The 25,883-nt window shown below is 37.1% G+C and overlaps 1 protein-coding gene across 5 annotated transcripts in view; it reads left to right on the top strand.

Annotated features, from left to right (window-relative positions):
• The window catches only part of frmd4a (FERM domain containing 4A), a 283,776-nt gene that overhangs the window by 105,874 nt on the left and 152,019 nt on the right, over positions 1–25,883 (top strand). Inside the window, exon 1 of one of the 5 annotated variants that reach the window (XM_088647134.1) lies at positions 11,543–11,734. The exons of 3 other annotated variants lie outside the window; for them this stretch is intronic. In XM_088647134.1, the coding sequence (XP_088503260.1) occupies positions 11,720–11,734 (15 nt within the window). In that variant the 5' untranslated portion in view covers positions 11,543–11,719. Of the gene's footprint in view, positions 1–11,542; positions 11,735–16,794; positions 17,053–25,883 lie in introns of those variants that run through there. One more of the 5 variants, XM_088647130.1, reaches the window with a different exon arrangement.

Here is a 25,883-nt window from a genome sequence, read left to right as displayed (position 1 = left end):
AGCAATTTTTTTTCACTTTTACCAGCAGAGTGCGCCCTTACATGAAATGCATTTAACGTGATAGCAGTTAGAAAATGCCTTTTGAGAACAAAGCTCACAATCAGAGAATATGTAAGATGCATTTTTAAATATCACTAATACAGTACATTGTGGTCTGTCATGAAGAAATATTAAAGAATGTGTTTGCCTGGCACAATATGTACAATTTGTAGGCAACAACCTACTTTCTGAAAAGGAAGATCTCTGTCCCAGTTTATATTAAGTCACCAAATGGGAAATCATTACAGCAACTGAGATTTATGAAGTATCCATCATCTACTTTGATTCTATCAGTGTGCCTTAAAAAGGGGAACAGTCCCTTTGATCACATGAATTATACATAACAGTATAATGTTTCCTCAGCTGTCTCGTTACTGCACATTACGTGTTGATATCTAATAAATAATTAGCAATTTATTCATGGATGTCTTATGATCCCACTAGTCCAACCAAAAGATGATTAGAAGGATTTATGATTTCCCACACTGGTCGTTGCCGATTTTTGCTGAATATCAAAGACCCTCAGCTCACACAGTGGGATCCTGTGTGATCAGATGCAGTGGCACAGAAAAGCCAGCTGGGCCCCATTTCACTGACTTTCTGCTTGGTTCAGCTTTTCAGGGAAATGGTCTGGTGACCTATTAAAAACACATGCTTGGGGAATCCCTATTTAGTGGGTGGGCCATGCAACAGAGAGAGTTCTGGTTCTGGCATTTGTTCAGAGGACAAATCAAGACAGTCTGTAGTTTTGCCTGGTGATGTAAGTAGATCAGAATAGGCTACAACGAAGTGACACTATATGACATCCTTAATGCAAAGCCTTGGATTTCAGCTGTGAAAAATTGTAATGGAAGATGAAAGAGGGGGAAAAGGAACAAAGCAGGCTACTGTTTATGAATTGAGTAAGGGCTCAATTGTTAATAGTTACAATTAACAATCATATATGCACCATGATCTGGTGTTTAAATCAGTATTTAGGCAACCCCTCAACAGGCATACTTCCTTAGTTTCTTATATTCCTTTGCACAACCAAAACTCCAGCAGGATAAGATTTTCAGACATCATGATTTTTCTTGGGTACAGAATAGACCTCTGTACTGCATATTTCATCCAGTGTGGCAAAAATGTTAGAGTTTATCAAGGGACTATCACATGATTTATGTTCTCCCCTCTGTTTCATTAATTTATTAAATATATACGTATGTTGTATAATGGTGACGCAAACTAAAGCAATGAGCAGTTATCCATTTTTCAATGATAACATCCTCTCAATAACCACTCTTTGTTTTAGGCTTGGTGGTAGCTGAGGTGACATACTTTACTTGTTCTTTGCATAAGTTTCTTGGTGACAACAGAACATGCTTCACAGTCTTCTACAGAGCTACAGAAATGTGCATTCACGACATGTCTCTTTAATTTGTTGATGGACTATAAAATGAAAGGCCAACTGCAATTCTTAAAAATAAATGTCCCTATTAGCCCCAATGTATTGAATAAGTAGTGGTAGTTTTTGATCTACAGTACTACAAGCTTTCAACATTTAAAAGTTTATCCCTTATGAAAAAAGTCTTCTCAAGAGTGCCGAATTCAAACATTCAGACTTCACAAAGAACCATTTGGTCAATTACAGAAATGAAAAAAAAACTGTAATGCAAGAACTTTGAGATGTGCCTCCATACAGTAACTTGACTTGTTATTGTTATCAGATCAGGAGAGTTTTAATGTTTCATCATCATCATCGTAATATCTTTTTTGTCATTTTTTTCTCTTTAATGTTCAAGTACTCAAAACCAGTAGTTTAAAAAGGAGAATAGAATTAAACAGTTTAAAATTAATAAATATTCAAGGAATGGTCAATGACAATGACAATTGGCAATACTTTTTATAGATGAAGAAATCACATTTGGATGGTACTGTATATAATGTAACTAAAAGGTATTTTGACTAGAGGTTTCATAACAGTGTTGGGCAGGAAACGGGAGGAGAAGAGGGCAGCAGTTACCACTGAACAACACCATCAGTATAGGATGGGAGACCTTAACAAAAAACAGGCTGTTTTTTGAGGCTTTGGTAGACTAGGAGAAGTTGCTGTTGGACTACAGTTTTCCAAACAAATGCCCAAGTGAGGTGATCAGGGGACATTATACTGACCATCAGATGAGGTCCTGACTACTTGTGTAACACAGCTCAGTGGCACTGAGCATGTTACAGAATTGACATCAGTCCTTTGAAAACTTGACCCTCTGAATTTTCTGAAGGCATAAGGCCTGAACATTTAGTGCAGAGTTTACTGACTAGTGAGTAGCATTGTGTGTCCTAGTATGATGACTGGGTACACTGCTGTGCTAGTTGCTGTCCTTCAGATGATCCCAGGGTAAAGGGTTTTTTTCCAAAGGGTAAAGGCATTAACCTTGTGTTCTGGCAAAGTTTCACTTTGCAAAGCAATTTCTCTAGAAGTCTTTCTAATTTTAGTTCCCCTCCTACATGTAAAGTATTTTGAGATCCTCTGGGATGGAAAATACTGTAACAAATGCTAGGAATTATTATTAATTCTAGTACTTCTTCTCGGACATGCAGTGTTATTTAATTTGCAAGATTCAATGTCTTGAAGCAATGGTGTGCATAATGCTGATTGCAAGTTAAATTCTCACAGTCCCCAAGGCATCTGAGCAAAGATTGTTCTGGCTGCATTTCAACATTTTAAATTTGAGAACTGGACATTCGGGCTCCCCAATCCACTTATACGTGTCGATAAATAAATATTTATTACATACATTCTGCTGACACATACATAAAGTGAAACTGATAAAGTTAAAAATAAAATAGAATGTTTAAAGTGTAATATTAATACAAGTAGATTTTCTGGAGGCTTTGTCCTTATTTGTTTCTAAATGAATCCAAAATAAGTAAAAATTATACTGTTTGTCCCTCCCTTAACATCAGATCATGAAAGTATTTTTCCATACAGTATATTGTGTTAGATCAAATAACTTAATTTTGTTCACCATTGCTAACTTTTTTCTCTACGAAAAAACAAAATAAGAAGACATCATATAAAGCTTTACACACTGCTAAAATCCTTGTCTGACATTTTCAGCTCTCTAATATTGTGGGTTTATCTGGTCTTTAAAAAATAATCTTTAACTTTGGCAGAAAATAGTTTCTTCAGTTCAACGTTCTGTCTTTAATATCTGCATATTGTGTGTAGAAAATCACATTACCCAGGAGTGAAAGGACAGCAAATGATGAGAAATATTCCAAGTGCTAGGAGTAAATGTCACAAGGGAGGTTGGTAATTAAGAGGGCTGAGTGTCAATCATACATAGGATTAATTATATTAACCAAGGCCTTTTTAATTATGTACAGTATCCTGTATGAAAAAAACATTGAAAAAGATTAAACTTGAAACTGATGCCACATGGAAAGTGATCAGTTTAACATAATCTGATTATCCACTGTCTACTTACAGTATGTAGCAAAATTGACCACGTCAATAATGTTTTGGTTTTTTTTTCCTTCTGCTGCAAATTCAGAACAGGAGAGGAGGTATCAGTCATCAAGAATGAATTAATTGAATGTCCATATATGTATGTTTTGAAGGTAAAGCACCAACATTTAACCAATTTAAAAATTTCAGCACAATATTGCTTTATCAACATACTATAGATCAATGGTATTAAACTTCTATTCTCAAGATCTTCTATTCTGTACTGTAAGGTTTCTAGTTATCTTTAAATCATCACTGATTATGGTCTTGAAAAATACTTTAGACCATACATTAACAGAAAGTTGCTTATTCACGTTATAACAGTTGCTGCAACCCAAGCCTATCCCAGAAACATAAGCAAATGGTAGGACACAGACACACAAGCCCAGATGACCAATTTAAAAACATCAATTAAGCTGGCCAGCATGTCTTCTGGAAGTGGTCCTACATGCATGAGAAATCCTTCATGAGTCAAAGGAGAACATGCACACTCCACCCAGAAGATGCCCCAAGCCACACTTTGAAGCATTGCAAACTATGATTTTAAGAACAAGAGCTATGAAGCAGCAGCACTAACCACCAATGTTGCAAATACAGAACCTAAGAAAATTCAGAGGGCCAGATGGAATGCAATTTCTTATAAACCTAGAGGATTTCAATTTGTCATTAGAGAACAACATAGAAAGCTGCATTTCTTCTAAAATACAGTACTCATGCCAGTTAATGCAGAAAAAAGATCCATTCATATCAGCTCAATCCCTTTTTTAAAAAGTAACTCTTAAAACCATCAGCACTGCTACATTTTAAAATGGTGAGTACATCTCAGATTGCAGTTAGTCAACTGAGATACAACAATTTTACATGCTCAAAACATTTGGTCATGCAGTTATGCTGCTTAGTACTCAGTCTGTACATTCCTTAAATCCTAGACAAAGCATCTGAATACATTTTTCATATTAATGAAGTTTATCTCAACTTAATAACCAACAAATGGTAGCTCTTTATATTATCTGTGGTTTATAATGTGTTCAGAAAAGGTCTAGCACCTTTCAAACTGATTTAATAAATATTCACCACATTTGCCATTTTTATCTTCATGCTTAAGCCTCGTATTTCCTGTGGGTAATTTATAATGTGTGCGCACTCTCCATGCAACTCTGCTGTCAGTACCTTTTGGGCCTATTTCAGTGCCCTTGGGAAGTGCTGGAAGCCTCTGGCAAGGCCTGGTTAATTAGATTATATAAGCAGTCAGTCATGTCTCAATATGCATAATGTTGTATTTTAATGAATTTTCTAAACCTTTAGGGCAGAGCATCAGGTATGTTTCTTGGGGCATAAGCGTTATTGAATTCCTTATGCGTGTTCTCACTCTGTAGTTAAGATCAATAATCCGAAATGAAATTCAGTGTTTTTTAGTTTGCAATAGATGGATCCCACAAGTAGTTTATTTACAGCTATTACAGCAACCATCAAAAACTAATCCTGTATTGGAAAAATTAAGACAGCCTTTGCCTAAAGCTAAACAGCTTTAAATGCAAAATGCTTTACTTTTGTGTGACTTCTGTATGTTTGAACAGCTGAAAACAGTGTTTCTTGGATGAACTGAGCCACATTGGCTAGTAAAATGATGACCCATCTATTTTTAAGGCAATGAGGAATGACCACAAACTGCCAAAAAACATTAATGCATTACAGCTTTCCATTCACTTGTAGGATTTTCTTGTATCTGGCAAGACCTTAGCCCCTAGAGGGTAAAACTATTTTGAAAAGTGGTCTACAGCTTTGCTCCTTTCTATTCCCTGTTGAGTTGTCTGTCTAACTGAACCAACAGAGAGCATCATGAGTACACAGCTAAAAATAATTATATATAGGTGTTGCACTGCTGAGAGGATCAGGTCAGGTGGAATACAGTAGCTCATATTTTTAGTTAGTCGAAAATAATGTTACTGCCTCGCTCGTAACTGGAGGAAACTGAAACTTATGATATTTACCTTCTAAAATAGTTTTTTGATCTTTTATTTTGATAATCCCTGTATCCAAACTAACTAATATGAAAATGACCAAAGTTTGTACATCAGTTTGCAGCAACACGATTTCACAATTAAACAGTGTAAGAAGAGCGATATAATGAAGCAAGGGATACATTGTAACCTTTAGAACTAAGAAAATCCAGTACAATGCATGTTCTAAAATGTTGCAAATGTTTCTGCACATCAGTGCAATAATATATTAAAAAATAATACTAATTCATTACACTGTATTCCATAATTTGGTGTGGTTCCTCCACGACTAGGGAAGACTAAGCTGGAAGAACCCGAAGAAAGAGATTAAGATAACACAGGCAGTGGTGCATGAGCTCAGAGCGAATGAGAACAAGTATGAATGGGCAGAGGCAAGGGACTGGAGACAGGAAGGGGCAGAGTGACGGAGAGAGCAGGACTTCAGAACTGAAATCTTGAAGGAGTCAGCAGAGAGGGGAAGCCTTCTGGCAAGTCCGAAGGCAAGGAGCTTTAGGTGAGTAATAAGGCAGAGAGGATCCAAGAGGAACAGCATAGTTCTGAATGTGTTGCAAAGGAACGATTGCCAACATAGGGAGGCAAGCAAGCAAGAGATTTTTAATAACCTTAAAAATGGGAGTCGAGACTGTTAGTAGAGGACATACTGTATCTTGTTGATGTTGTTTATAAAGAAGTGCCAGGAGTGCGTTTGAGAAGATATGAAGGGGAGTCTTGCTAGATCCACCTACTTCTCTCACCTCAATGAAAATAACCACAACAACCCCAGGCATCTTTTCTCCACCATCAACAGACTGCTAAAGCCTAACTGCCCCACTACATTACCTCCCTCATTGCAAATTTGCAACACATTTGTAGATTTCTTTAGCTCCAAGATTGACAACATCCAGCATCACACTCTCCCCACAATACATATCATTCCCATTTCTCCTCCCTGATTGTGGTACTTTTCTGGTACCCTTCTCTCCAGCTCTGCATCTTTTATTTTGATACAGTTTCATGATATAGTTCCTTTAATTGGCTAATTATCTGACTTTATAGGTACATGTAGGTGAATTCATGTACATGGTATTAATACCATGACATACAGTAGGGACATAGGGACCCTGACGACAAGCAAATCCTTGATGACATCCTTCAGCAGCAGTACTGGACATCATTCTTTGTTTCCTATAATTTTGAAAAGCATGTTTGCCACAGTGCATGTCATAATCTGAGCCTGCCCCATAAGGGGATGTTTTTTTTTTAATACACCAGTCTTCATCTTAATTTTAGCAGTTACTTATTTTGGATGAAGTAGAGTACAAAGAGATTTGGGTTAATTACTCCTCTGTAATTACTGTCTTATCAGCTGCCCTCTTTAATGTACAAGAACTGAGTGCAGCAATTGTACCGATATCTGCTGTCTTCTTGATCAGGAGATCTTTCAATCTGCTTAAATAGCCCTTTTGGATTGGCTGAAATCTAGCAAAGGCAGTGATTTATTGGCAGCTGGCTGAGACATATTTATAATAAGAGATTAGAGGAGACATAGTGAAATCACACAAATCTCCAAGATATTAAACTGATGGAAAAAGAACACAAAAAGCGACATCAAAGGTAATGGTGATAGCATAACAGTAATGCATTATCAAGCCTGCTTGTGCATAACCAATTATTTTAATGCCAGTCTATTTTTCCCAAGGTATGAGAGTAATGCATTGTTTTCAGCATCTTACATTTAGAGTTAAGCACTAATATTTATCTACTTTGCTTATATCACTCAGTATTTCTACTGGGGCATTTTGAGGATGGATGAAATTGTTGTGCCATCATTGCTGAAAGTAAATGACTGTGAAACAAAGTTAATGTACAAAAGCATTCTCCCAAGTGTAATAAGTCTGATGAGAGTACAACACTTGTTTTTGTTTCGTTTTTTTTATTTTAAGAAACTATTTAAATCTGAGTGCAAAAGATAAAATGCGAAAAAGACGAACAAGAAGACTGTAGCTGTTGCATGTTCTTGGAATTGGCTGTAACAAGATGTAACAGGAATGGCTGTGGTTTCCATTTTCATGTACGACTTAACTACAATACACAGTATACTATTAGCTAAAGTTAAATAAAACCTCACATTCAAAATCATAAAGAAATATAACAACTCTATCATGACATTATAAAGATGGCAATAGTTTGGAGGCAGTTCCTCAACATAAATAAATTGAGTTAGGGCTAAAGAAAACATTCTTTAAACGTTGTCTGCTTTCTGTTTGAGACATATTTCAGAAGAAAGAGACAATTTTCTGAAAGTGAAATAGACTGAACCAATACCTAGAGAAACCTCGCTGATGTGGTCCAAAGATATTGTGGGGATATCTTTTGAGATACAAATACTCAATGATTCCTCAGATTTCAGACTGTTGAATTTTTACAAAATCTGATCAGACCATAGCAAAGGTGAGTAGGAAATTAAATTATATTTTATCAAGTACTGTATATTATAGTAAAAGAACACACAGCAACATTTAATCAACTTGTGACTTTTGACATATTGTAAAAGGAAGCACTTATGGTACTTTGTTTATTAACAAATTGTAAATGCCTTTGGTTTACTCTTTCGCACAACTGACCCATTTACTATTTTTTCTCCTTTTAATAATAAGGGACAAAGTTTCAATAAACACTCTGTATTGAGCAATGTGACCTCTGTCCTTTGCACACAGGTTTATAGACAGCACAATTTCTGCCCTGAATACATTCTACAAGACCTTTTTAGCATTTGTCTTTTAAAGTACTAACCCCACAGGAAGATCATAATGTACACCAAGAAAATTGCATTGCTCAACCATTATTAGCTCAGTAAGAACAAGGACAAATGCTGTCATTCCTTATACAAACAATCCCAAAGTGTGCTGGGAATATGTAATGTGTGAAGTGAACAGGATAAGACATTGATTACACTCCACATGTTCCCATGGACAGGTCATTGATGTTTATTAACCCAACGATAAGCAAGCCATTCAGAGAAAATAGACAGGCGTGGCCCCCTCTGGAGAAAAACATCCACACTTTAATAAGGTGTTGGGAAGCATTACACATAGATGAATGTTTGCATTTCTGGGCTGTGCCAAGAGTAGGCTACCATATGCCTTTTTTTACCGAAGCACGTTGTACTAATCACATTCATATCATGCTTTAGAAATGTTGTCTCTGCATGACTGTCAATAAAGTGTTTTCCCAGTATTCCTGAACCATGAAATTGCCTAAGTAATTGAAGGCTGGGCACAGAGAGGGTGAAGCAAGGGGTCAGTAGCCTTTGCTCCCAAGCCAAACATTTCCACCTGGCTTTTCTTAAAGTTGATCTACTTTATAAAATGAAATGTTACCTACTGTACATAAATCCCATGTTTAATTTTGAACTATCATAGTAATTTATTTAATCATTAGTCAAGCCTAATAAGTTTCTATCCTACTTTAATAGATTCATACCAGAAGCACAAAAACAAACAAAAAACCTTTTAATCCTCTGTATACAGTACTTCCAAATATGTTCCTCCATTTCCATATTGCACATTTTTATTTTATTACTGTATGGTACATTTGCTGTTGTACTTCTTCTGAAACTGAATCTTAAACCGAGTTCTGCTTTATTCTGTACTGTCACATTTCCTGGGAGATATGTGTTTCAGGAAAAATTCCAAGCAGTCTAACAATGACAGGAATCTCTAAGTTGTATCATGTTATGCCTCTCAGCATACCCTTTACTCTCTTTAGATTTTTAGTACAGGGCTCATTCACTTCACCGATTATTTTTCTTCTCTCGCAGATAAAGGATTATTATTTGTTACAGCTCAGTAGACTTATCCTTCCCTAAGATTAGAACAGGACTATCAATTAAGTCCTTCTCAAAGGAGAAGCTCATTCTAACCCGACTGTGGAAAAGAAAATCTCTTTCTTGCCACCAGCTGAAGTTAAAATGGTTGAGACATAGAGGGATGTACTGTTTCTTTACCGAGGGTCTTTAAGGGGTAGCTGAAAATAAAGAATGGACAACTAATTAAGGGGGCACTTCCCGGAAAGTCCTTTTTATGTGGCTCAGAGTTATTTAGCACTAAGGGATATTGCACATGAACAAGCATGTTTTGTAAAAAGCAAGCTGGTTGAACATCTTCTGTCTTTTTTCCTAGTCACATTCTTTCTTGTGAATCTGAGATGTACATCTTTCTTTCATTAACAATTTGAAAAAAAATAGTTTTATGCTTCAGGGTGCAAAACGTGAAATATCATATGCCAATGGTGACATTTCTTAAGCACTGCTATGCAGGGTTCTTTAAGATTCAGCCAGTGTACGGGCTGACAGAGCTAAAAAAAGCTATTTGAGAGCAGAAATGCTGATGAAAGTAAAGCTGCAGGGTGCCAGACCTGTGATGAGAATCAGGTGACATTCTGGCTGTTAGTTGTGCTGCCTTGGAGGTCACCTTTCTCCAGACTGAGAAGGAAGCACTGTATAGTGTGCTCCTCCTGACGCAACAGAATTAGCTGCAGCTGATGACTAAGCAGGAGAAACAATGAACTCAATCCCGATCCTATTCTTAACCTCCATCTTCCCACCCTCAGTCTTCCAGCAGGTGTAGCTGTAAGTGAGAGAGCTTTGCCTTCTATATTTTAAAATCTAGGCAACCAAAGAAAACATTGAAAAATGTTGCTTGAACATTATTAGAAATCTTTTAGCTGTTCTTAATTAAAGTGTATAGTGAACAGTAAAACACCTTGTCTCCCAGTCCTTTTTTAGCATGCTTTAATTCTGAATATATTTTAGCAAGGTCCTTTTTAGAGGGAGCTGTCAGTCTAAGAATTGTCTTGCTTTCTTTAAAGGCAAGCAGATACTATTTTAAGCCTATGCTTTTCTCAGCATTCACAGGCTTTCAGAGAAGGATACTACCAAAAGATTCTTCAATCTGGATTTGACTTTTCACACTTGCTGCTTTTTATATAGCAGCCCTACCAGCAGTATTGTTATAAGGGTAGTGCTGAAGGCTTTTTTTTTGTTTTCCATATTGACCTCAGTTGCTGTGTACAGTACTTGTCATTTATTTGTTGCTGTTTTATTTTAGTGGCACGCTGGTTAGTATTGCTCCCTCGCAGCACTGGAGCCCTGAGTTCAGTTCTGGACCTCGGGTACCATCTGCATGGAGTTTGTACATTTTTCCCGTGGGTTTCCCAAGCGTGGGTTTACTCCAGGTGCCCCAGTTTCTTCCCACAATCCAAAGACATACTGGTAGACTAATTGCATTCTAGAAACATTGTCTGTGAGTATGTCCGTGTTTGTGTCTGTGTGGCATCCTATTCAGGGTGTATCCTGCCATGCTCCCATTGCTTGCCAGGATAGTCTCTGGCTACCCCTCAACCTTGCATTGAATGAAGCGATTAGAAAATGGGTGGATGCTCTGTTTTATAGTATGCTACACTGCGTTAATTCATTAAGGTAGTACATTTGACTATAGATACTGTACATTTTAATCTGAACCATTCATTATAATATTTCCTTGCAATCATATAGCACTTTTCATCCCAAATAATGCTAAAATGCTTTAAACATAGGAGGAGACTCACATTATCTGTTGCTAAAGTGCATATGTAACATAATTTCACCCCATACCAGACATGTTCAGTTGCTAGTGCGTCTAACTTGCATTTCTGCTGCTGTCACAAAAATATCATTAGAATTACTTAAGTACAGTAGGGAAGATTAAAACTAAAAGGTTTTAAGGGCAGATAAGAAGCTTTCAGAACAAGCCTAAATATAGATCACCGCAAAGACATTACTCCCCAATCACTTTAAGGTTTAGTATGTAAGGGGTTTTGCAATTCAGAAAAGAATGAAGCTTATTTATTTACTTGCTTGGCAATTTGAAGTTAAACATTCGCCTATGGATAACCAAACACATCCTTATCCGTCTTTCACTGAGGAATCCTGTGCCAAATCATGGAAAAGAGGCTTCAATAGTCGGAGACACTGGAGTGCACTGGAGTAACATTGACTGAATCAGGCTCAGTAAATTACTTTGAGTACCTTTGAATTGATTGGAGGCAAGAAAAATCTTTAGGAATATGAAGCAGTGAGTGCCTGAATGACTCAAGGATCTCTTTTACCAACTAGGAGTATTTCCAGGAATATTCCATCTTTAACCATTCAGACATGTTTAGATTTAAGGTAAGCAAAGACCAGTAAAGTGTTAAAATTATTGCAATATCATATGGCAACATGACCAAAACAAATACTTGATAAATTTGTCTTTTTTACACCAAGGAAACTGTATTATTATTCTCGAGTGTAAACTGAGGTGATTATTGAAATGGGAACAATTGTTTTCCTAAATATGATTTAAATAATCAGATTTACATAGTGGTTGTTTACAAATGCTCAAAATAAAGAGTCTATTGTATTCTTCTACATCAGTTGTAATGTTGCAGTCACTATCACACAGTGTTTGTAGTATGTAATGGTGTTCTATTCCAATGCTGAACAGCTCTTTGTACTGCTACTTAATCTTTGGCCAATACCTTTTTTTTCTTGGGAATTCATTTTCATTCATTCATTCTTTCATGCAGTATTTTTAACAACATTTTTACAGTACATTTTTTTTCTAATTTGTTCATACTATGCACTAGTAATACTGTACCACCTGCAGGGTTTATGTTTCTCTGCATTGCTAACTTATTTTTTTTTTCTGTAAGGAAAAGAGATATTGTCAATTTCAGCACAACCTCTGATTTTGATCAAAGATTTCATAAATGCATTCTGTTTCACATAAGGAATCCAAGTGTACATTTTCTCAGACCGGAAAATGTGTATTTCTATAAATAGCACAATAGTGACAGCTGTGTTTATAAGTTTGATACAGTATGTCAAAAGAAGTACTACATGTATTATATGAGCATACTGTACATACTATTAGCATGTATGTCCTAAAATACATTTCGAATTCTCTGTTAGCAGTAATGTGCAAATGGTTTCTTTTAGAAATTCAGATGCACATTTAGCGTTCTGTGTCAAGTGTAAATCTGAAGTGCAGTTGCTTCTTGACCTCATGGAGATTGACAGAGATGTGGAGCAAGAGGTCATTGGTTTCTTGTTCCCGGTGGTGGTGGGAGTAACATGGCCAGTGTCACAGCTGATTGCTTTAGCCTCACCAGAGTTATCCATTGACTTAAGAGCAAGGTGGGAGTCTGTGGAGCAGACTCATCTTAGCAAGTTCCCTGTGTACTGCACTTGGATACAAATGAAAGAAATTTCTGTTTTGGAGGAGTGCGCTGTTAAAAGTTAGACTGTATTCCTTGCTCAACTAGATAGGTAAATGCTGAAAAACCCCCCGAATAAAAGGCATCATCTTGCCACGATCACAAAAAGACTTACTTTTTAGAAACCCATAAGCTGATTCCAGGATTTGACCTGATTAAGCACTTTGGACAGCTGGGTGAAAAAGAAAGCCATAAAGAATCCTTTTCTATATGTCACCTTAAATGGTCTTTCTTAATTGGATAAGGATACCAGATTAGTGTGGTGGGAAGTCCTCAATTCCTTTGCTGGCATATCCTCATGGCTGTGTGTTCAGACTCTCTGTGGGCTATACAAGAGTTGAAGTATTAAAAACTGTTTAAGGTTCTCTTTTATGAGCAGGATTATTGAGGCAGTTGCAGAACTGGAGTAACATGTACTGTAAGTAACCATGTTGCTGGAAACAGGCATGATAAATCAAATGTAGTTGTTTGCATCTTTTTGCCTGTGTTCTGTAGCTTTTGTAAAGTTCATGGTGAACTACCGTGCTAAATTAGCATATGCTCTTTCATCCCTGGATTTGGAAGACAGAACTCAAATGTCTTAGCTCTATATCTCCCAGAAAGCATCAAACTCCCCTATACCAAAACACTGGTCCCTCGATATAGACAGTGGGAATGTGCTTGAGAGAACAGTGGAGTGGTATTGCCATGTGTTAACACAAACAGAAATGGTACGCTGCCAATTATCTTCATTATTCTCCAGATATTACCATATCACAAAATCAAGGGTAGAGCAGTCATGCAGTCATCATATCTAAAGACTGCTCATAAAAAATCTATGATCTTTATAATCATTTTTTAATGTATATTGTACTTTCATTTTAGAGTCCTACTGAATTTAATCAACTACTCTGTGAATATCGTATCCTTTTTGTAGACTAGGTTTTTGAACACAGGGTGGTTAACCCTTCAAATAAATAAAATTAATTAGTACAATTTTGGCAGGCTTTAAAGTTTTATTTGTTTATTTGTAAAAAAAAGTTTGCTGCTCCAGAATATTATTCATTATTGGCAAAAGGAATGTGTCACAATTAATATGTCACATGAAACAATGCCACGTGCAGTTAAATGTTTCCTGTGGTAGTTACAGTACTTACAGTAATGGTTCAAGTTCTGAAAATGATAGTGGAGAAACCTTGGAAGAGAGGTGAAAGGGTCTGACATCCCTGATTTCCATATCCTGAAAGAGCTGTTTCCAAGAAAGAAAATATTATATTGTGGTGACAGAAAAGAAATATCATTGTCGTAATAATACCATATTGCACCATTGCACCCAGAAGTACTGCACAGGAACAGTATAGTGTTGTGTCAAGTTCTTCCCATATAAAAGTAATCATAAAGGTGGGTGTATTGATATTTTCTTCACCCATATGATTGCATTATACCTCCATTCATAATAAAACAGTTAATAAATAAATAAATAATCTACTGTTGGCTACAGCAGTGCTTTAAGTAATCAAATCATCACTTTAAGGAATCTTGACAGCTGTGGCTCCCTGTGTGACAGCTCCTTTCTTTCTAGTTCATTCGTGTTCATGCTGAAGACTGATTGACAGGGGGCTCTGTCTTTCTCCTCTGATACTTTATTCAAAACTGTTCAATCAGGAGGTGCTTTCAGCAGGGTGCCAGGTGGCCAAAGAAAGAGAACATCAGGAAAGTCATTAGAAAAAATTCTGTCCAGCAATTTCTTTACGCCCGACACCATTTTCACTGTCTTTCAGTGGGCACATTTGTCTGCGTGAATAGAAAATGATAACACTTGTGTCGCAATACTATCTCCCTTGAAATGTTAGTAAAACAAGAAAAAGAAAGAACCCATTGCTCCTTTTTCTACAAGCAAGGAGATGAAGAGCACAGCATGCCACTGTTTTCAACTGTCTTCAGGAAAAATGTTCTTTCTTAGACACTGCTCCTGCAACTGCAGGGATAGTAATAATAATTATTTCATATATAAAATCAGAAGTATAGAAGAGAAAAAAATCAGCTTGCTATTGCCCAAGGAAGTAGGTGCTGTACATGCTGTGCGCAGCACTTGAACATCATACAGTTTTTAAAATGCTCAAGATTTTTTGAGAACTGTAAAAATGCCAACTCTCATTTCTTATGTAAAAAAATGTGTTTATCAGTGCAATGTGGGACCTGATATCTTAAATCAAAATTTAATTTAATTAATACATTTTATTTATTTAATTAACACAATTAATTCCAACTTTCTCAAATTTAGCATTAAAGTTTGAGGTGCATTTTCCACAAACGGCACTGCAGGGCTATAGCCCATTTCTTGCTAAGCATCTGTAACAGCAGGCCCTAGGCACTTTCGCTCTGAAATGTGCAAAAAGAGGGGTAAACACCAATTGAATTACGTAGATTGACATGATGCAGTTTAAACTATTCTAATGCTAAACCACGTGATTGATAGAGCGAGTTGAGCCACCATCACTTTGATACTTCTAGTTTCTAGAACAGCCGCTAGATAGCGTATGATTACAGCCACTAGGTAGCTGATGCTTATTGATTTGGAGCAGATTTAGAGTCGATTGCAAACTTGTTGTTTCAGCTTGTTTTCCATTAGTCACTAGTGCTTCCCTCCTTTGTAGGCCCTAAAAATTTCATAGCCCCTAGGCACTGTGCCTACAGTGCCTAATAGGAAATCTGGCACTGAACAGTAATACTTGTCTTTCAAAAATGTGTTTCTTTAGATGTCTTCAAGCAAACAGATCTCTAGCAATGAAAATATTTTTACCTGACTCCAAGTCTCCTGAGTAGCCACCATAATCATTGCATTATGAAATGTTCTCTAGCCTCCACCAGGATTCCCTAGAGGCATAAGAGTCTCACTAAAAGAGAAGTGTGGGAAAGCTTAGCTAGGTGGGATGAGACACTTGGGAACAAAAATGAAACACGTACAGCTAGCATGTGTTGTCATTTGTGGAGTTATGGGTTTTAAATCTATTTTATATTCAAAACTGTATGTTTTAAATATTCCCAGCCCAGGTGCAAATCACCTCAACTCTTCATTTACATGGTTTTCTGACAGACCCTTAAGGATGTGAGACCTTACCAGACTCTCAATAATTCAGGCTCCAAACATTGCTTTTGATTTGATCTGCTTGAGCTGTGACAAACATGGAGCAAGCTTCCCTGACCAGACCTCAAGCAGTGCATCTCCCCTACCTTTCTACCACACTCTTCTTTTTAGGATCCATATCCAAATATGCTTTTTTTGGATAAATCTGACCATATACTATATTGTACACTCAAAAATGTATTTCTAGAAAACATACAGTATCCATTATGGTAGAAGTGAGGTGCAATATGTCTTGTTGAGTAAGACATGTTTCTGTTTTACTTTAAGGTTTGCAGTAATTCTGCAACCCCCAAAAAGAAAGTCTTAACCCTTGAAAGTAAGTCAGGACATCCTCAAAAGATCTTGGACTTAATCATAACAGGTGTTTTTTGAGAGTGCCTGTAAACAGCATTCGCCAATTTCTATTTATTACTGTGTTACATAAGTTTCCTATAGAAAGCTGGCTATTTCCTTGTTTTCCACAGCATCTTTATCTGAGACTTAAAATTCCAGGACAGAGCTTAATGACTGTTACAAAGAACCATTGATTGCAAACTCATGTGAATAGGCCCAGCATCGGTCACAGCCAGCTTCTGTAGGCCCTGTTGCCCCTCTGCACAATGCACTTCACTGTGGACAGTCCTTCACAAAAGGTCAGAATGAAACAGAGAGGGGTTCATAATTGGTAATGAACTAGTCCTATAAATATCAATGTTAATAAGGCGCTGTTAGCTGTATCTTCCTAGCTCTTTGCCTCTGATGTGGTCTCCTAGTTACACTGCAGTGTGCTTCTCTGAGCCAGGCAACCTATTGGTATTTATGCCATTTGAAATTCATGTCACAGGGAGCAAGCTTGTCTTATTGCACTATCCCTTGCTCAACATTATTTTTTCTACCATTGATAGGGACTACAACAAGGAAAGACTGAACAGAGGAAGCAATATCAAGAACTGTGAATTTGTGTACTGAATCACAGCATTAGAAATGGATAACTGAGCAGCGCAGAACAGTGTATGTAAATTGTTATTTAGGCATATTGGTTCTACACCAGAAGCATAATGACTCTAGCAGCTAAATTAGAAGACATCGAAGTCACCTTGGAGCACCTGCTCATGGATGTGTTTGTAAGTACCATTCTCTGATCAGCTCAGATTTATTGCAAATGCTTTGTATGGTGATAGGTTGATGATTTCTTTTTTTATGATGACCAAGTAAAACCAAATCATCATGGCCTCTCTCTTAAAAGTGTGTTTGATGATGATGATAATAGTTATAGAATAACTATAAACTCCCTTTTAAAACAGATGAGATACTGTATATTCATACTGTATGAAAGCATGAAAATCATATTTGGAGGACATTTACAGAGAAAACACCTTACATTGAAATTTCATTATGGCACAACTACAGTAGTTGTTAAGAGGTTATTTTGACTGTGGTTGATTTAGGTAAACTGGAAGATACTTCTAAGTTCTGACTAATGAACCTGAGAAAACAGAATGTATAATTAAATCACCAATGATAATAGAAAAGGTCAGCATATGAAGGATTTTCTTGAGGCATAGGAACATTTCTGATGTTGTAATAGTATCGCTGTTGTTGATCATGTTTATGATGAGGAATAGGTTTCAAGACATAATATATTAAGTTTATTATGAAAAAAGAGATTTAAATAGAGGAGTGGATTACCACATTCATATTAAATTCACTCTTAAAATTATTATATGTGCTGACAATATAGAATTTATACTGTACTACATTTTACTATATTCGTTTTTTACATTTTATATCTGTACCATTTCCTTTTTTTAAAATAATGAAGACTTTAAAGTTACAAAAGATTTCCTGCCTTTCAGATGAACTGTCTTCCGCTCAGAATATGAAAAAATACGGAAATTTGCACAAATATGAAAATGGGGAATGTTTTTTCCCGTCAAAAGTTTGATGTTTCCATATCTGTACTCTAATTGAAGCCAGGGATTGCATTAGCTAAGTAGATTGTTTATGGTCAAGAAAAAAAGATGCTCATCCATTGTCTGCATAGAACTTGATGAATCTGTCATTGTGGAACAGGAATGCACAGCTCCAAGTTTTAATTAATATTCAGCTTCTTAACCAAATACTTGATTCAATTAACTACCTATTATCAAAAATGGTGTGAAATCCAGAGAGCCCATCAGCTCCTCATTTTAAATTCTGTAAATGCTATAGGATAAGAACCTACCATTAAACTAATTTGCAATTCATTTACAAGTAAATTGAACTGAAAAGTTGTTTTTTTTACTGAATATGGCTTTGCTTTAAATTGGGTTCAGGAAAAATCTGCTCAATGAAAACATGACACTTATGCACTCGCTGCAAAGTACAAAACTGTTGACATCAGCAATTCAGTTAAGGATTATGGAATTGATGGACAAATTGGCTTTTTTACTTTCTGCCTGATGCACGGCATCTGTTTGAGATGGTTTAATTTCTGTTTAGGTTGTAATCTGTGTTTACTACAGCAATAACAGGTTAAGGTATACAAACCTTAGCAGAAAAGCCAAGCCTTGAAGGTCTCTCTCTTTAATGGGAAAATAATTTAAACTAAAAATAGTCAGGAAATTTGAAATGGTGGTAAAATTGTCAACCACAGCACTTTATGTAATTCAAGTGAGAATTAAATTGAATCTTCATGTTTTGCAATTTAACAAAATGTTCTACAATGTGTTAAAGGTACTGTACATAACAAGAAAAGTTAAATCTTTAGATTCAGCATTGTCATTGAATTAATGAGACACTAAGAGTTGTAAATTTAGTAATAACCTAATAATTGCTCTGTATTCCTGTGTTGTTTTATCATATATCACAGAATTAACTTGAAAATTCTGAATGGGCACAAGACCTGTGTGATGTCTATGTGCATTTTGAAGCTCTGTTGACGGAAAACATTCTTGTTTTCCTCCAGTTGTTGCCAAAATATGAATCTCTTTTTGTTATCCCCATAATATCATTCAGTATTCTGTTCATTTCATGAGTCCCACCTTTTTAATAAGAGACCTAAATATATTTATAATAAGAGATCTAGATATATTTTTAGTTAAAACGATTTACAAATAAAAGGCTGCTCTAAAGGTTACTATAATTTCATTGAAAAAACTGGGTATGTGGCAGGTCCATTATGTTATCCAAGTTATTACTTGCTTTGACTAGTACTCTGAACTCTGAAGCTACCGAAGCTGTTCCAGTATTTCTTCTGTTTATTTAAACCTTTATATGCTGCAATGATGGCAGAATAATAACACTATTGATTGACACAATTCGGAAAGTATAAACAAGACATATACCCCTTTATTAAATAGGGCGTTGAAAGGTTACATTCACAACAGTGATTTTATTATCATTGCATAGAAGTGGGGCAATCATCGCTTTTGTGAAGAGTCCCTACCCTGTGCTTATATTATTTGTCTGGAGCCTCCCACCATCTCCATCCTTCTGTTCTTTGCAAATACATACTTTCCCTGTTCCTGCTCTGGTTTCATTGTCTGCCCTCCAGCTGTTGCCATATTGATTTATACTCCTCTACTGCAAAGGGCAAGTTACATTCCTATGGAGCTGGGAGCCGAGATACAGGAGAGGCTTCACGGTCGACACTTTTTGATTAGCTGTCATCAGCAGCAATACTCTTCCAATGCTGCAAGAAATATGACTCATTTACAGCTTGGCAAGCTCCAGTTTTGTGTTGTCTTATTATACAATTAGGGTGACAGGAGTTTGGAAACTCAGAGTTTCTGAGCACTGTTTCTGAGTTTGTGGCAAAGTAGATGCACAGTACATGTGCAGATTTCATCGTAAACTGCAGCTGACTCCATAGGAATTAAATTTATTTTTGATATTATGGACGAGGGCAACACATTGGTGCAGTAGTTAGCATTGCTGCCTCGCAGTGCTGGGGCCCTGAGTTTATTTCCTGGTGTGTTATCCCTGAGTTTGCATGTTCTCCTCGTGTTCCTCCTGGTGCTCAGGTTTTTTCCCATAGTCCAAAGTGCTGGCAGGTTAATTGGCTTCTAGGAAAAACTGGCCCTGGTGTGAGTGTGTGTGTGTGCCCTGCAAGGGACTGGCATCTCTCCCTGGGTGTATCCTGCCTTGCACCCATTGCTTGCTGAAATAGGTGCCAGATCCCCTGTGACACTATATTGGATTAAACAGTTAGAAAGTGGATAGATAAATGGATTTTATGGATATTCTTACTGTGTACCCCATGCATGAATTAAGGTTCTAATTCAGCTACCACCAACCCGAGGATAGCTTACTTGGACCTCCTTGGCCAGAGCCATAAAAAGCTCTGCTAATTCCTTTCACACTGTTTCAAAATTTAAAGTAGTGGGCTATTAATGAGATTTTTATAAGTTACTTAAGCTGTCAGAAAACTTGAGAGGCATTCCTAAGTATTAAATTCTCTAGGATTTGAAAATTGCAACAGCCAAAAGAATAAACTGAGTATCCCCAATCAGACATGTAGACATTAGTATTGGTCCCCTTTATTTAAAAAACAAGGTTATGTATTAATGTATTATCATGTGAATGAATATTTATTTAGCTAGCGGAAAACAGTCCACTCTACTTGTACTAAGCCCTAGTGAATTAAATAATTTCATATTTTGCAGTACAATAATAAACCAAAATCCTTCAGAATTCCTGGGTGCCTACTTGCTTATGATCTGAGAAAAAGTGCTAAATTGGTCATTTTCACCCAAGAATGTGTTCAGTTAGATTAAAACCAAAAGATCTTACGGTCCTCAGAGACTGGAGTTTTGGATCCCTGCCATACCAACCGTGGGTTTGGCATTGACAAGCACTTTATAAATATCTTTATTCCAGACACAACCTACTTACAGTATAGCTGTTTCATTATTATATTAAACATGAAGTGATTCCTATAACTGACTCGGAACTGTTTCATTATTTCACTAAACATGAAGTGATTCCTGCAACAGACTCATAACTATTGCATTATGTCACTAAACATGAAGTGATACAACACTGATTTATTGTTGCTCCTTCAGTGTGGGCAGTGAGAAATGTCTATTTTGAATTGTTACCTCTGTACTCAAAGCATCTAAAACAACTGCATCGGTTTATCAGGTCACGTAAACCTGCATGAGATTATAATCATAGATGCAGCGGAAATGTTCAGGATTCATCATTTGTTTACCCATAATGTGACACTGTACTTAATTTAAAAAAAACAATTAAATAAAAATGTAAAAGCATTTTTGTTTTCAGATTTTCAGCTTCATCACAAAGGAGGATTTAGCTCATTTAAAATGAGAATCATCACTCTCGCTTGTCTAAGCGGAAAACTTGAAACTACTTTTTTAATGCAGAAGGTTGCTAATTGATAATCCCCATATAAAAGGCTGTTAAAATTTTGGCTAAGTTCAGCATGGCAGGTATTGAGGTCTGCAGTGATTTCCTGCCTTATTCTTATTGCAAACTGTGTCACAACAAAAGACAAATTGTCTGGAGCATTTTGCATATGAGGATCTTGCTGGATTCATTATTCTCCCGCTGTTTCGCATTAGATTTTAAATGGAAATCACTTTTTACACAGCAGATTTGAAAACCTGCCGAGTGTGGGTTTATCATTGCCCGGGTCAAAGACAGTGCTGGCATTCTCCCTACTGCCTTAATCCAACATGTTTTTAAAAGACAGCTGGTGTTCGAGAACTATGAAGTGCATCACCTAAAGAAGCAATTAGCTTTACTCAATTATTAGGTCATCCTGTCCAAATTTGTCTTACCATGGGTTTTTGTTATCAATTATTGTACTACAGTAATATTTTGCTATTTACTGTAATTTATTGTTCATGAGTTAAAGTCAACAGAAATAAACATGATTAAAATTAACATTTTTACTTAAAAAAGGAGTTATTTTAAAAATATTATCAGAGTGGAGTTTATATATTACTCTGATATTTAGGGCAAATTCAAACCAGGGCAGAAAAAATAAAATGACTAATTTCTATGATTTGGAGTTACAGATGGTTGGGGAGTTTGTCAGTAGGCAGTAAACTCAGCTCTAAAAAGAATGTATCTGTCAGTGTCCTATTTTTTAACTCCCTTACTAAAATAAGAGACTTCACTCTGACCACAATGCCACAATTCTGCTGCTAAGAAAGGCCCTTCTTTTTAAACAACACTGAAATCTGCAATGTAAGCATTAAATGTCCCAGCTTCAAAGGAGTTAATGACAAACTAAGAAAGAAAATGGTTTTCTGGGGGGTGTGGCTGGGGTTGAGTATTTAAAATGTCTCAATCTGGTTAGGTTTGACATAAGCAGATGGCTAGAGGCCAATAATTGGGACTTTTGACAGTTCTTTGAACATCCCACAAAAGGAAGCTCGTTACATTAATGGAAAACAATCTGCTTTTTTTCTTTCTGAGAGTGTTGCACCTCATTAAAGCAGTTTTTACAGGCAAAGAATCCAGACTCCACTAAGCTAGTTATCTTACTGGGGACTGCGGAGGCAAATCTTTATAAAACACTCCTAAAAATGAGTTGACCAGAGAATGACCACGAAACCATTGCCACTTGACAGCTACTTCCTGCAGGTCAATATGAAATACCACAGGGTAGTCCTTGTTTCTTGTTATTTCCATGGGAAAGATCAAATTTAGTGGCTGCCTAGCTCAAGAATGACAGAGCCTACATCCATTTATTACTTTTTAATGTAAATGGTCCTTTAACAGAGTCAAATGGTACAAGGGATTGCGCTGCTATTAAAGCTCTTCTGGGGTTTTTTAATACCACAATGGAAGTTTTAATTTGAAAGCTTGGCCTGCCTGACTTCAGAAACCCAACTGTGCCATGCCTGGATTTTAAAACTCATTAAAAATAAAATTTAGAGGTTTTTAATGCTAGTTACAGATTCTGAAATAATCAAACAAAAGCTATTTTGTGACCCCCTACTGCTGTGAAATATAATTTAAAATGTGTCCGACAGAGGGAAATTCTTTTATTCCAGAAACTTCTGCCTCTTTGACATGAGAGCTTGAGCAAGTATTACAGTATATGGGTGCATCTCAGAACCAGATTTGGCCAGTTTGTTATTTATATAGGCTTTGAAGATTAGGCTATTCTTTATTCTGGGAATTTATTATTGTAACCTGAAATATGCGGTGTAGTGAGCATACAGTACCTGGGCAATATGGTGTGCAAAAGTGTACAGTTTTCAGTGTGCAGAATGTTTTGCTAAAATTTTACTTTAACTGAAAAAATACAATTCGACTGTGGGTCCCTTTCCATACAGTATGTACAGTATAATGTATATTGTAACACTTGGGGTTTCACGTGGGCGCCCTCGCTGCCACCACATCAGGTCAGCCCCCCACCGTCAGGGACTCAAACCCGAGCCTCCTGCATCACTCAACAAGGACCCAGCCTCTTGAGCCAAAGGGAAATCTCCCGTCAGCCCAGCGGCTGCGGGCCCTGCTATTCACAGGGAAGTGTGGTGACGTCACTGCTCTGGTAAGCCAGCTCTTTCACTCTCAATGGTGGCCGTATGCGTTACAATATTGTTTTTATATACATCATTATTACATTTCAACATGAAACCCAACATTACAATTCAAGCAAGATAAAGCTATATTCAGGTAAAGACCAAAATTCAAGGATGTGCTGTATATCCACATGTTTGTTACCAAAGCAGTTTTCTCAATTCTTCAACTCTAATACACTTGAGGCTGTAGTACCTTTCAAGAAAAAGTATCATTGTGACTATAATTAAGATTTGTAATGAATAACCCTATTCAATGCACATTTGATTTTTTTCAATGGTTGTGGTTGCAAAGACACAAAGCAATGACCCGGCACAAAGCAAGGTCATTCATCATGCCAGCAGCCATATCACCCTGCAACTCACAACTGGCAACCCACTGAAGCTAAGCAGCTGTGAGCCTGGTCAGTACCTGGATGGGAGACCTCCTGGGAAAAACTAAGGTTGCTGCTGGAAGAGGTGTAAGTGGGGCCAGCAGGGGGTCCTAATGCCCCAGTATAGTGATGGGGACACTATACTGTAAAGAGGCACCGTCCTTCGGATGAGATGTTAAACCGAGGTCCTGACTCTCTGTGGTCGTTAAAAATCCCAGGGTGTTTCTCGAAAAGAGTAGGGGTGTAACCCCGGCGTCCTGGCCAAATTTCCCATTGGCCCTTACTAATCATGGCCTCCTAATAATCCCCATCTATGAATTGGCTTCATTACTCTGCTCTCCTCCCCACTGATAGCTGGTGTGTGGTGAGCGTTCTGGTGCACTATGGCTGCTGTCGCATCATCCAGGTGGATGCTGCACATTGGTGGTGGTGGAGGGGAGTCCCCATTACCTGTAAAGTGCTTTGAGTGTAGTATCCAGAAAAGTGCTATATAAGTGTAAGCAATTATTATTATTATTATTATTATTATCTTGCATCTCCCACACACACAGCACCAGAAATCTATTCACAGTAGGTTAGGGAAGGTGTTTGTGCTCTTCCACTGATATCCTGGTGGAAACCAAAAGACATGAAAGAGAGGTTTGAGTATTAAGATGTCATTTTCCACATTTGTCAGGCAGCATCAAGGTTTTACACACTCACACTGTTAGTGCAGTCTTAATGATAGCATACTATTGCCATCTCGTATAAAACAATGAAAGAAAAACAAAAATACGTAACCTTAGAACATCTCCTATCACCACAACTACAATATATGAAAAGCTTCTGCTAAGCAGAATACCATTCACTTTTGTCCCTTTTGTGGGACAAATGTGTTACAGATATTTATGACTTGGGTTTGATAATGAAACACATGTATCATGATGGGAAGTTTTTTTTTTTACTCTCCACTGGAATTACAGGCTAGATGATAAATTTTCTGACAATTGTGTAGATTTCACGGACTTGCAAAACACAATGAATAGCATTCACTTTGAGGAGTACTATATTGTTTACAAACCAATAAATAGCCACCAGAAAAACTGTTAAGACCGCATTTCTGAATGCTTTCAAGATGAACATATTCAGTCTATGTGAATGCTCACTTATTTGTTTTTGCTTGTTCAAAGCCAGATAATGCTCATGTTGTTGGTTGGTTTTTAAATGGAAATTCCCAGGGATTTTTATTTCTATTTTTTTTAGTTTTAAGAAGACTAATGTTTTATGTAGGGTGACACAGTGGCAGTGGTTAGCATTGCTGCCTGGCAATGCTGTGATCCTGGGTTAAATTCTAGACCCGGGGTGCTATAGCTGCTTGGAGTATGCATGTTCTGTGGTTTCTGGTATGTTCTCTGGTGGGCTCTGGTTTCCTCCCAAAGTCCAAAGACATACCGTGCTAGTAGGGTAGTTGGCCTGTGGGAAAATTGTCCCTGATATGAGTGTGCGTCTGTGTTTGTGTCTGTGTCCTTGTGTGGGGGCGGAGTGGTGGCTCTGTGGCTAAGGATCTGCGCCTGTGGCTGGAAGGTTGCTGGTTTGAATCCCGTGGCCGACAGAGGAATCCTTATCCCTTGGGCCCTTAAGAAAGGCCCTTAACCCAAACTGCTCCAGGGTTGCCATATAAATGGCTGACCCTGCGTTCTGACCCCAAGCTTCTCTCCCTGTCTGTGTGTCTCATGGAGAGCAAGTTGGGGAATGTGAAAAGACAAATTCCTAATACAATAAAATTGTACTGTATATGGCCAATAAAGTGATCTTAGCTTATCTGTGTCTTTGTGTGTCCTGTGATGTACTGGAATCTTGTCTAGGGTTTATCCTGCCTTGTGCCTATAGTTAGACTTGGATTAAGCTGTTAGAAAATGGATGGAAGGATAATATCTTATTTCAAATGACCATATCCCTCACAAATCACATTCTTTATTTAGGTGGACAGGCAATTTGCCAAACGTTATTATAAATATCGTTCGGCCAAACTTTATTTTATATTGCTCCCCTTAAGGAAGACAC

The sequence above is a fragment of the Lepisosteus platostomus genome, chromosome 9 (assembly GCF_059453375.1).
Source record: "Lepisosteus platostomus isolate fLepPlt1 chromosome 9, fLepPlt1.hap1, whole genome shotgun sequence".
NCBI lineage: Eukaryota > Metazoa > Chordata > Actinopteri > Semionotiformes > Lepisosteidae > Lepisosteus > Lepisosteus platostomus.
This window is presented reverse-complemented; position numbering and strand designations above follow the sequence as displayed.